The sequence below is a fragment of the Neophocaena asiaeorientalis genome, unplaced genomic scaffold (assembly GCF_003031525.2).
Source record: "Neophocaena asiaeorientalis asiaeorientalis breed wild unplaced genomic scaffold, Neophocaena_asiaeorientalis_V1.1 scaffold14, whole genome shotgun sequence".
NCBI lineage: Eukaryota > Metazoa > Chordata > Mammalia > Artiodactyla > Phocoenidae > Neophocaena > Neophocaena asiaeorientalis.
The window spans coordinates 4,266,254-4,278,990 of NW_020175192.1; the positions used below are offsets into that span (position 1 = coordinate 4,266,254).

The following is a 12,737-nucleotide window of genomic DNA, read 5'->3' on the forward strand; positions in this document are numbered from 1 at the left end:
TCTTTACTCAGTCTTCTGACTCAGATGCTAACCTCTTCCAGAGACTCCCTCACAGAAACGTTCAGAAATAATGTTTTAATCAGCTATCTGGGCATCCCTTAGCCCAGTTAAGGTGACACATAAAATTAAAAGTCACAAAAATTATAATATTTTATAAATTTTAGTATAACTTCAGTACACATAAAGCAAATTATTATCAGAAAAAAATTAGAAAAATCAACAAATATAGTGAGGGATTTGAAAAATATGATGAAAACACATGACCTACCTCATATAGAGAACAGTATACCCAACCTCTGCAAAATACACATTTTAAATATGTATAAAAGATTTAATGATATATACCACATGCTTAGGTATAAAATAACTCTTAACCAATTTCTCATGACTGAAATATTTCAGATTATGTTCTCTAACGAAAGTTAATTTAAGACAAATATATTATAAATATATAAAAATCCCCAAATATTTGATATAATACTTTTCTAATTAATCCATGGATCAAAGAGGAAAATTCAATGAAAGTTCAAATATTCTTTGGTACATACTATAAAAATACTAAAGAAAAATCCATGACATAGGTAGGTCTTGCTTAGCGGGAATCTAAGCCATCTGAAAACTGTTGACACAAATAATCAATAATGAATCTATAATAAGGAATAGAGGGGGAAAGGGGTGGGGTGGGAGGAATTGGGAGACTGGGACTGACACACATACATTGATACTATGTATAAAATAGACAACTGATGGGAACATACTGTATAGCACAGGGAATTCTACCTAATGCACTGTGGTAATCTAAATGGGAGGGAAGTCCAAAAGGGAGGGGATATCTGTATGTGTATGGCTGATTCATTTTGTTGTGCGGTGGAGGCTAACACAACATTGTAAAGCAACCGTACTCCACTAAAAATTAATAAATTTTAAAAAAAGGAATCTGAATACACTAAAGCGGGTATACAGCTTTCAAAGAGGAGAAGCAGTAACAAGAGAAACACTGGATTCAACTCCTAGCTGAGTAAATGCCACTGGGACAAGTCACAGGCTAGCTGAAGTTTAGAAGCTCTGCAAGGACTTCCGGGGGTGGGGAGGAGATTCAGGTCAACCTAAAGAGCAGAAAGGAAAAGGGATGCTCTCTGTCCTGGGGTCATGAGGCACAACTGGCAGGCCCTCAGAGCTTTATGGGGTGAGGGTCTTTGCCTGCTTTTACCTGATTCAGAGCCTTCTCTGGATTCAAGTTAGAGTAGATAGGTTGGAAGTTGGAACTGAAAATACAGAGAAAACACCAGACATAATTCAGGTGATTCAGGGCAGATGATTTATTATTTCATAATTTAAACCCTCAGCAGTGACAACAGAGGCGAGGGAGAAATTTGTTTTTTCCTTCTTGGTTTAGGCCAGTTTCTGGTGATTTATTTGGTACCATCCTCTCTTCAGGCCAAGATTGTTAGAGACTGTTACTGTGAGGGAAAACAAGACAAAGCACACCACAAAATACCAGTTATTATGTTTTTTTGGAGCCCACATATTTCTAACACAAGAATTTATTTAAAAGGCATGGAAAACTGAAGAGAAAGGATGAAGAAAATAAAAATTGATTCCAGAAAAAAACAATCATCTGTTACCTTCAACTGCAAATATTCTTAGTCTTCTACTAGAGTGGCTCCCTAAAATATCCTAAGTGTTTATCTATTTTTGGTAACTAGGTCAACAAAGCAAAGTGCCTTTAAATTTCCATTCTAAGTATATAAACTGATTTTAGTTTAGAATAAAAAAGAAAAATTGTGATGTTTCTAAGTACAATCACATTTTATAAAAGATAAAACACCAACATATACGCACACACGCGTCTGTACATCTATATATATTGAAATATTTTAAAATGATCATCCTAGGTGCTAAGATTGATGATGATAATTTTTTTATTCTTTTGAATATTTTTAAATGAATGTTTATTACTTGCACTGCTAGAATAAGAAACAGAATGATTCACCTACTCACAAGCACGTGCAATTTATTGAATAAATCAAGAGAGGAGAGTCAAGGCAAGATTTGGGTATCCCAAGCTCTCCGGACTAAAAAGAATCTTATTGTCATTAAAATCTAAAATAATCCGTCAGCATTATGAGTGATGAAAACAATGAAGCATAAAATAGAGTCAAATGTTTGTTGTAAACCTCAGCACAAAACTGAAAATGATAAAATGTTTTTGGAACTAAGAAAATAATGTTTAAAAAACAGGAATTTATTAACATTAGGCTAGGTCTAAACTCCCAACTTACATAACAAAAAAAATCAGTGGAGAGAGAGAGATGGGAAAAGGTAAACGTACACTAAGCATCCCTCATACTAAAGGAAGTCTCGAAAATGCCTCTAATCCCTTACTTTTATGTTACATATTTTTCTATACTCATTTAAGAAACAGCTCATTACTAAGTGACACAGTGGAAAATAAAGGAAATTCAATACAATAGTGAAAAAGTAAAATTTAAGATATAACTAGAAAGCACATCACTCAAATGTACAAATGACTAAAAATAACTTATGAAGGTTACAACCTGACACAAATGGATTGGTGGTCATCATTACAATCAGGTAATTTGGCAGTAGAAATCAAAAAGCAAGAGTGTAAATATTATATTTATGCTTTGATCAATCTCTCTTCTAGGAATTTATCCTGAGGCTATAATTTATATAGTCTTTATAGTTTATTATTTAGACTATTATAATTTATATAATAATATAAGGATGTTTATTACAGGGTGTTCATAATACAGAAAAACTGGAAGTAGTTTACATATTCATAATAATGGATTTTTTTAATGTTATTTTTCTTTTTCTTTTTCTTTTTTTTTGCGGTACGCGGGCCTCTCACTGTTGTGGCCTCTCCCATTGCGGAGCACAGGCTCTGGACGCGCAGGCTCAGTGGCCATGGCTCGCCCAGCCGCTCCGTGGCAGGTGGGATCTTCCCAGACCGGGGCACAAACCTGTGTCCCCTGCATCGGCAGGCGGACTCTCAACCACTGCGCCACCAGGGAAGCCCTATGTTTATTCTTTAGAAAAAATTTTTAAGAATATATACATCTATATTGTTAATGGACCTTTTCTTTGGGTATTGTGATTATGAGAAATTTATCTTTAATTCATATGCCTACCAAGGTATTTTAGATATTTTAATAAATACTTGATAATCATTAAAAATCAGAAAGATACTTTTTGAAAATAAAAAGATCTATATTTTAACTAATTGTTAGTTCTAAAGTTTACCTGGTTATCCCTGCTTTCCTTTCATATGAATTTCAGAATCTTTTTCTCAATTTTTCCTACCCTTTTATATAAAAAATATTTAGTGAATTTATGTTAAATATACAGAAGCTTACCTATATACAGATTATTGATATTTGAAAAGAAAAGAATAAGATTTAAAGTTAAAAGTATAAAAAAAAGAAGTAAAGACAAGCAGATTCAAATTAAATGGAAAAGGAAAAAAATATTTTAGGTAATTAGACTCAAAATTTATGGAAAATCTCCTTTGCAAAATTCTAGGAAATAAAAGTTTAGTTATAATATAAAGTAAATATAAAATGTAAGCATGATAGTTTTAAAAATGAAAATTGTAAACAACTGAAACCTGATAACTTTAGAAGATGCTACACTGCTGGACTGTAATAAAAGTATTAAAGTGATAAAATATATGCTCCTGCCTGCAGTGTGTGAGAGTCCTTGTTGCTTGATATTCTAACCAACACTTGAGGTTGCCTGTTCTTTTAATTTTAGCCACTCTTATAGGTGTGTAGGGGACACTCGTTTTTATTTTAATTTGTCTATTTCTGATGATTAATGATGTTGAGCAATTTTTCATGTTTTGAGCTCCTTTGATATCACCTTTTGTGAAGCGTCTTTTCAAATATTTTGCCTATTAGGCTTTCCCGCATTTTGTTACTGGTTTACAGGGATTCTGTATATATTCTGAGTATGAGTTCTTTATTGGAAATATGTATTACAGACATCTTCTCTCACATTGTGGCTTCCCTTTTCCCTTTCATAAGGGTGTCTTTTGTGAAGCAAAACTTCCTCAAGGTTTAAAAATTTTATTCTACTGTGCTTAAGAACACTTAAATGAGATCTACTCTCTTAACAAAAATTTAAGCATACATTTTTAACAATAGGAACAACGTTGTACAGCAGATCTCTAGATTTTGCACAATTGAGACTTCATTCTCACTGATTAGCAACATCCCACTTTCCTGTCATCCCAGCCTGAAGCAACAACCATTCTACTCTCAGTTCTACGAGCTTCACTATTTGAGATATCTTAAGTGGAATCATGCAGTTATTTGTCCTTCTGTGACTGGCTTATTTCACTCAGCATAATGTCCTCAAGGTTCATCTATGTTGTCATAGATGCAGGATTTCCTTCTTTTTAATGGCTGAACAACATTCCATTACATGTATATACCACATTTTCTTTATCCATTCATCCAATGATGAACATTTAGCTTGTATTCACATCTTGGCTATTGTAAGTGGTGCTGCAATGAACACGAAAATGCTAATACTGCTTTGAGATCCTGATTTCAATTCTTCCGGAAAAATATCCAGAAGTAGGACTGCTGGTCATACAGTAGTTCTATTTTTAATTTTTTGAGGAATCTCCAACAGTTTTGCACAGTGGCCACAATATCTTGCATTCCCACCAACATTGTACAATGATTCCAATTTCTCCACATCCTTGCCAACACTTGTTGACTTTTGTGGATTTGTTTTTTTTTTTTTTTATAATAGCCATTCTAACAGGTGATACCTCATATGGTTTTGATTTGAATTTCCCTGATGATTAGTGATCTAAGCTATCTTTTCCTATGTCTGTTGGCCCTAAGTATGGTATTTGGGGAGAAGCATCTATTCAAGTCTTTAGCCCATTTTAAAATCAGGTTTTATTTTCTTTTTTGCATCAATGGTAGGAGTACCTTATGTGTTTTGGTTATTAACCCTTTTTCTGATACATGGTTTAAAAATATTTTATCCCATTCCATAGGTTGCTCTTTCACTCTATTAAATGTTTCCCTTGCTGTGCGGAAGCCTTTTTAGTGTGATGGAGCCCCACTTGTCTATTTTTTGCTTTTGTTGCCTGTACTTTTGATATCAACCCAAAAATTGATTGTGAAGACCAATGATACGAAGTTTCCCCCCTGTTTTCTTCTAGGAGTTTTACACTTTGGGGTCACTTTTAATCCACTTTGAGTTGATTTTTGTGTATGATGTAAGGGTTCAATTTCATTCTTTTGCATGTGGCTATCCAGTTTTCCCACCACAATGTCCCACTGCATATTCTTGGTACCCTTTCAAAGGTCATTTGACCATCTATGCAGGGATTGAATCCTGGGCTCTCTATTCTGTTCCATTGGTCTTTATAACAGTACCACACTGTTTTGATTACAGTAGATTCGCAATGTATTTTAAAATCAGGATGTATGATGCATCCAGCTTTGTTCTTTCTCAAAATGTTTTGGCTATTGAGGGTCCTTTGTGGTTCCACATAAATTTTAGAATTTTTGTTAATATCTCTGTGAAAAATGCCATTGGAATTTTGACAGGGGTTTCATTGAATTTGTAGATACCTTTGAGTGGTATGGATATTTTAACAATATTAATTGTTTCAGCCCATGAACACAGGATGTCTTTCCATTTCTTTCACTGCTTTCTTGTAGTTATCAGTACACAAGTCTTTCACATTCTTAGTTAAGTTTATTTGTAAGTATTTTATTTTTTGATCCAATTATCTACGGGATTGTTTTCTGAACTTCATTTTAAGATAGCTTATTTTTAGTTTATAGAAATGTAATTGATTATTGTACATTGATCTTGGAGCCAGCCCCTTTACTAATCTTGTTTATTAGTTCTAATAATTTTTTTGTGGAATCTTTAGGGTTTTTTATGTGTAAGAACATGACATCTGAAAACAAAAACAACTTCACTTCTTCCTTTCTGATGTAGATGTCTTTTGTCACCTAATTGCTCTGGCTAATACTTCCAGTACTAGGTTGAATACATATGGGCATTCTTACCTTGTCCCTGATGTTAGAGGAAATGCTTCAACGTTTTCAGTTTGACTATGATATTAGCTGTTAGCTTCTCATATATGGCCTTTATCATGCTGTAAATCCCTTCTATTTTTAATTTGTGGAAAGAATATATCATAAAAACATTTTGAATTTTGTCAAACGTTTTTTCTGTATCTATTGAGACGATCTTGTCATTTTCATTCTTCATTTTGTTAATGTGGTGAGTGTATCACATTGATTGATTTTCATATGTTGAACCATCCTTGCACTCCCATGATATCACTTTCTCATGGTGCATGATCCTTTTCATGTGCTGTTGAATTTGCTTTGCTAGTAGTTTGTTGAGAATTTTTGCATCTATATTCATCACAGATATTAGCTTGTAGTTTCCTTTTTCTGTAGTGTCCTTATCAATTTTGGTATCAGAGTAATGCTGGCCTCATAAAATGAGTTTGTAAGTGTTACCTCCTTTTCTACTTTTTGGAAGAATTTTAGAAATATTGACTTTAATCCATCTTTAAATGTTTGGCAGAATTCACCAGTAAAGCCAATCTGTCCTGGGCTTTTCTTTGTTGGGAGGGTTTTAGTTACTGGTTCAATTCTCCTTAACTAGTTTTTAATCTGCTCACTTTCTATTTTTTCATGATTTAATCTTGGAAGGTTGTATGTTTCCAGGAATGTATTCATTTCTTTTTGGTTCTTCAGTTTCTTAGCATACAAATATTCACAGTAATCTTTCATGAACTATAAAAAGATTATTTGTATAGTATCATTTGTAATGTCTCCCCTCTTATTTCTGGTTTTATTTATATTAGTCTTCTCTCTTTTTGTGTTAGATAGTCCAGCTAAAGGTTTCTTTCTTTTTTCAAAAAACATGCTTACTTTTGTTGATGTTTAAAATTGCTTTTTTCTTCTTCATTTTGTTCATATCTCCTCTGACCTTTACTATTTCCTTCCTTTCACTTACTTTGGGCTTAGTTTGTTCTTTTCTTCATTCGCTGATGTGTAAAGTTCGGTTGTTATTTGGGATCTTAAGACAGTAAAATGAATGAAAACTCCAAGGCTCTATCTTATTAGCAATAATTTTTTTCTGAGATAATATTATAACTATAAGCACATCTGACATTTTTATAATATCAGTCCTCTTATTATGTGGCAGTAAAATGTCATCAACATATAAGTGCTGCTTACCAAACCTCAAAAAAAAAAAAGAATCCTAAAACTTATGTGGTCATAAATGCTAGTGTGGGTGCACAAAAGCCACTCCTTTGGTGTAGGTCAGGGAGGAGAGGTTGAGACATAATGAAATCAAGTTTTATTGTTTAGCATTATAAAATCACCTACAATGGGAACCACAAAGAATATTATCAACAAATGTTTTGGTTTCAAGCTAACAATTTTTAAGTGCTCCTTCAATAATGATCAAAAGGTATGATGCCAAATGATTAATCAATCACTCGTTCTACACTCACCTTACACTGAGTGACAACTTGCTGTTACTGCTGCTTTCTTCTGACACAGATCTATAACATCGATAAAGTTTATTTTAAATAAGTGGGGAAATTTAAAAATGTTGAACAATTAAGTGACTATTTGAACGAAAAATGTTCTTCAGAGAAACAAAGTGATTCACTACATATAATGTCTCCTTCCAGCAAAATAAAACAAAACAAATAAAACTGGTACCATCTCAATATTAGAACAAATGCCATCAGCCACCTTGCTTTGTTGACAAAATCCTCACATCCTCATTTTACATTTACTCAATTTTACAGATAGGCCCCCTGATTCTATGATATCACTAACTCCTCAAGCCAAATTAAACCAAAACCATAAAGTAGCAGTCAAAAATTTCAGTTAATTTTTCCATATATTTCTACAGATTTCTTTCATCCTCTCGTAACATACTCAGATCTTCTCTTCATATCACTTCTTGGAAGGTAAAACTAGAGGTAAATACCTCTCTGGAAGAATACAGTAAATTATGACTAAGGGGATCAATAATGATGTTTAAATAGTTGTGTAACTGATTACAGATAATATGGCGATTTCACTTATTAATCTGGTGTACCCAAAAGTTTATGATACATTGGAAAGCTATTATCTCACATTTTGTAGAGTTATAGAGAATAATTTTAAGAACATAAAGATTAAATCCCTTGCTCAAGATATCATAGTTAGCAAGATATGCAAGATTTAGGAGTTGAATCCAGGTTTTCTGAGGCTAAATATAATTTTCTCCCCACTCCATGATGCTTCCTCCTGTCTCCTAACCTGATTAGTATGAATTACACATGTAATTTCTAGTTGAGAAATGACTGGACAAATCAGCAATAATTAGGAAAATAAATATTACGCAGGCAGGTTCATAGGTATTATATCTAGTTGAGTGAGGTGTTCTGATAAAGTTATTTACCACTGGTCTGAGGATCTATATCTTAAATTTTTATTTATTTATTTACTTTTTAAATGCAGTGTTATTTATTCTCATGAAGCTCATGGACAATTCTGACTATTTAGACAGAATCAGTGGATTAAGAGGACGAATAAACCTCCACAATACCCTTGGCACCCATATCTCCTCCTCAAGTGATACTGGTGGTAAAACGAATGGTTTTAGTAATGAGTAAAACCAGAGAAAACATGAAAACACCAAGCTACTTTGAAATGTATCCCTGGGCCATCCTCATATGTTTTACCTACAGTTTCAGCTTATTCCTGATGAAACTTGACTACTTTTTTCTTGACTTATTTAATTTAATAAGAATTAAAATATATATACCTCTCACTTTCAGGTTCTCCTCTGTAGCATAGCTCCCTTATTTTACTCTGGCTTATGATAACAGCAATAATAATGATGAACACAGGTAGAGAAATGTAGAAAATCAGTTGAAATCTGTGTTTTGGATGACTAAGAGATCTCTCCAGCAAAAACTTTTTACCTAGAATGGAAAGCATCCATTTCAAATTATGTCAGAGATTTTATTAACCAAATCAAAAGGTGGAGGGGTACCATTACCAACAATATTCCCCAAAACTAAAAATTTCATTCACATAGACTGTGAATATAATAAAATCTGAAAACCTAAACTAATATATAAAATGGGCTGTTACTAGCGCTTTACTGATGTTTTTGAGTTTTCAAACTTCCACCCAATGGTGATTTCCTTGATTGAAGGTAGTAATGTTCTTTCATGGACCACATATTTAATACTTGCAAATATTTCTTCAATTCTGTTCTGATACAGGGTTTCTGAGGCTCAAACATGTATATCACAAAGAGTATTGGATTGTACCTGTATGTGAGAATTAAATGTGGGGTATCTGGCATTTAATTTCTCTTACATTACTACAATTTTTTTCCTAAAAATTAAAAATCAGTAGTGTCTAAACTTAAGCTCGTTAATCAAATATGCAGCAATAGGAAATTGTTAAAATGGCTCTAGGATTATTTTATAGAATGCATGGCTAAGCTTGGCTTTGACCCACTTCTGACTGACTAGTGCTAATATCTACATTTTCCTCATCTGTTCTTGTAGATTCTCAGCTGACATCTGCGTTCACCTTTCTGGTATCGAGTTCTGCTTTCTCCACAATTTGTTGGTATGCTTCCTTTTATTTGATATGAACTGTGACTCTATCACTTCTTTGCCACACTGGAGGAGCTGACTGTCAGAAGAGCAACTCCCCAGCTACAGTGTGGATGACCGCTGAGGCTCAAAATACTCCTCTTACTACTGTCCCAGCACTTCTCCCTTTTCCCCCATGTTTTTGTTTTAAGCGAGTTCAAGGTAGGAGCAACATTTTCTTTTTCAGTCAGCTTTGTGCATGCGCTTGGGGTTCCCAGTATCTTCGAGACAAAGATTACATGAAATTTGTAATTAGAAAACAAGTGAATCAGATGAAGAGATCAGCCTCTCTGGCTGCAGATTGATTCTCAGCTATGTGTATAGTCTTCCGGGTAATCAGTGATACCACATGGGTTATTTGAAAATGAATGTAATATATGCCCAGGTGGCCTTGGAAGTCTAAGCAGGAAAAATTGGTCTCACTTCTTTCACTTATACTGTCTAGTTTTAACAAGCACTACTTATTTATACCAGCCAACAAAGAAAATTTTCTACTAACTCTCTTCTCAGTTTGGTGACCTTCATTAAGTTAACTACTCGGAATCTCCATTTCCCATTGGTTAAACTAGTCCCCAATAATCTGCCTCAAGCCTTCTTCCTCCTTCTAAAGATGCCTCAGGGAATCAGCCAGTCATTTAACTATTGTTCATGGTTTTTCACCTCCTTCCTTTTATGACCCCGAAGTGTCTTAGCCTTTATGACTCAAGCATTTAACTGTCATATCAAACTCCCCAAAACATAGATCTTACCCATACCAAACTTTATGGGTAAATATCAGGTATAGAAATAAAAGATTTTTTCCTGGAGGAGCCAGCATGCATCAGGGGCCGCTCCCAAAGCTTCCCTATCCTCCACCCTGTGCCACATTCAGATTGATTACAGAAAACAGAGATGGAGAGCTTTGTGTAAAGTAGACACAAGATTGCTCATAAATAGTCATTTCACGTTTGCACTGTTAGTTACACAGTTTACATGATTACCAAGTTTCTCCAGCCAGCTATTCCACCATAAATCAGTAACTTCAGGTTTACTGAGAATAATTATGTATATGGATGAGTATATCCTGCCAAAAACATTTTATAGAGAGGGACTCCTGTTATCTTTCTCTAGCAAACACTGTTCATACATGTAACAGTTAATTTTATGCATCCGTTTGACTGGGCCACGATGACCTCAGATATTTGGTCAAATATTATTCTGGGTGTTTCTATGGGGTGTTTTCAAATGAGATTAACATTCAAATCAGTAGACTGAGTAAAGCAGTAGCTTTCTTTAATGTGGGTGGGCCTCATCCTGGAGGCCTTAATAAAACAAAAACACTGACCCTCCAGTGGATATGGGAAGATTCTTCCTGCCTGAGGTACCCAAACTGAGACATCAGCTTTTCCTGACCTTCAGGCCTGCTGCCCTTCACACAAAAATTGCACCATTGGCTCTCCTGGGGCTGTAGTTTACTGACTCACTCTGCACATCTTGGGATTTGTCAGCCTCCGTAATCACATGAGCCAATCAGTTCCTTCTAAAACATCTCTCTCTCTCTCTCTCCATACTATTGATCCTGTTTCTCTGGAGAATTTTGATTTTGGTACCAAGAAGCAGGGTGTTGTTATAATAAATACCTAAATATGTGGAAATGGCTTTGGGACTCGTAATGGGTAGTGGCTAGAGGAATTTTGAGGCACATTTTAGAAAACTCCTAGATTAATCTGAAGAGACTGTTGGTAGAAACATGGACGGTGAAAGCAACTCTGGTGAGGGCTCAGGGAGAAAAGAGGAGAGCAGAAGAGAAAGCCTACATCTTCTTAGAGAGTACAAAGATAATCATGAACAGAATGGTGGTAGAACTATTTACATGAAAGTTGTTTCTGGTGAGATTTTAGACAGAAAAGGAAAATGATTAAGAAAAGGCAACTCCTGCTGTAAAGTGGCAAAAAACTTGGCTAAATTGTAACCTCGTGTTTTATGGAAGATAGAACAGGTGAGCCATGAAACTGGATAATTAACTAAGATTTCTAACTGAAATGTTGAAGACGTAGTCTGGGTACTCCTGACTGCTTATAGTAATATGTGAGAGAAGGAGATAAATTGAAGAAGTAAGCCTTACACAGGGAGGTACCAGAACTTAAAGATTTGGAGAATTCTCAGTCTATCCATATTGCAAAAAATGGGAAAACATGTTTTAGAGAGAACATACCAAAAGTGTGGATGGGAATTGTAACCTCGTGTTTTATGGAAGATAGAACACGTGAGCCATGAAACTGGATAATTAACTAAGAAGATTTCTAACTGAAATGTTGAAGACGTAGTCTGGGTACTCCTGACTGCTTATAGTAATATGTGAGAGAAGGAGATAAATTGAAGAAGTAAGCCTTACACAGGGAGGTACCAGAACTTAAAGATTTGGAGAATTCTCAGTCTATCCATATTGCAAAAAATGGGAAAACATGTTTTAGAGAGAACATACCAAAAGTGTGGATGGGAAAATCATCTGATAAAGAGACTGTGCGTGTGAACCACCTCAGGAAAAGTCAGGAATGAGGATGAGATTACACCAGCAGAAACACTGCCAGGTTGGACCAAAGGGAACAGCACGGGGCAATAGAGCTATGTGGCTGCCAATATACTTTATCCTTCAAGAAAAGAGAAGGACGTGAAGGTGATTCAGAGATCATCAAGGCTTCCTCCCCCCATCACAGGTCCAGGAGCTGTCTCCTCCTCGGTTTTGACCAGCCAAGCTCCCCCACCCAGTGGTTGAGAGGGGCAGGGCCACTCCAAAGAGCAGTATGGATGGGGCCTCCATCTAGAGCTGAAGGAGTGGGGTAGACTCTACTGCAGGCTCTGGGGTTACTGCAGGCTGCTACCCCAATGGGCCTGGAGGGCAGAACATCAAACCTAAGAGGATTATCTTCCAACCTTAAAATCAAATTGAATTTGCCTTGCTAGGTTTTATTTGTATTTACTGGGATCTGTCACCCTTTCTTCTTTCCAATTTCTCCCTTTAGGAACAAGAATGTCTATTCTGTGCCTTTCTCACCTTTGTTTT

The 12,737-nt window shown here is 35.1% G+C and overlaps 1 protein-coding gene across 1 annotated transcript in view; it reads right to left on the reverse strand.

Annotated features, from left to right (window-relative positions):
* Nucleotides 1–1,366: 1,366 nt before the first annotated feature.
* LOC112413230 (disintegrin and metalloproteinase domain-containing protein 5-like) overlaps nt 1,367–12,737 on the reverse strand; it is a 134,271-nt gene continuing 122,900 nt past the window's right edge. The window contains exons 17-19 of the mRNA XM_024765143.1: nt 8,848–9,007; nt 7,538–7,588; nt 1,367–1,460 (exon numbers count right to left, since the gene is read on the reverse strand). Coding sequence (XP_024620911.1) covers nt 1,448–1,460; nt 7,538–7,588; nt 8,848–9,007 — 224 coding nt within the window. The 3' untranslated portion in view covers nt 1,367–1,447. The remainder of the gene's footprint in view (nt 1,461–7,537; nt 7,589–8,847; nt 9,008–12,737) is intronic.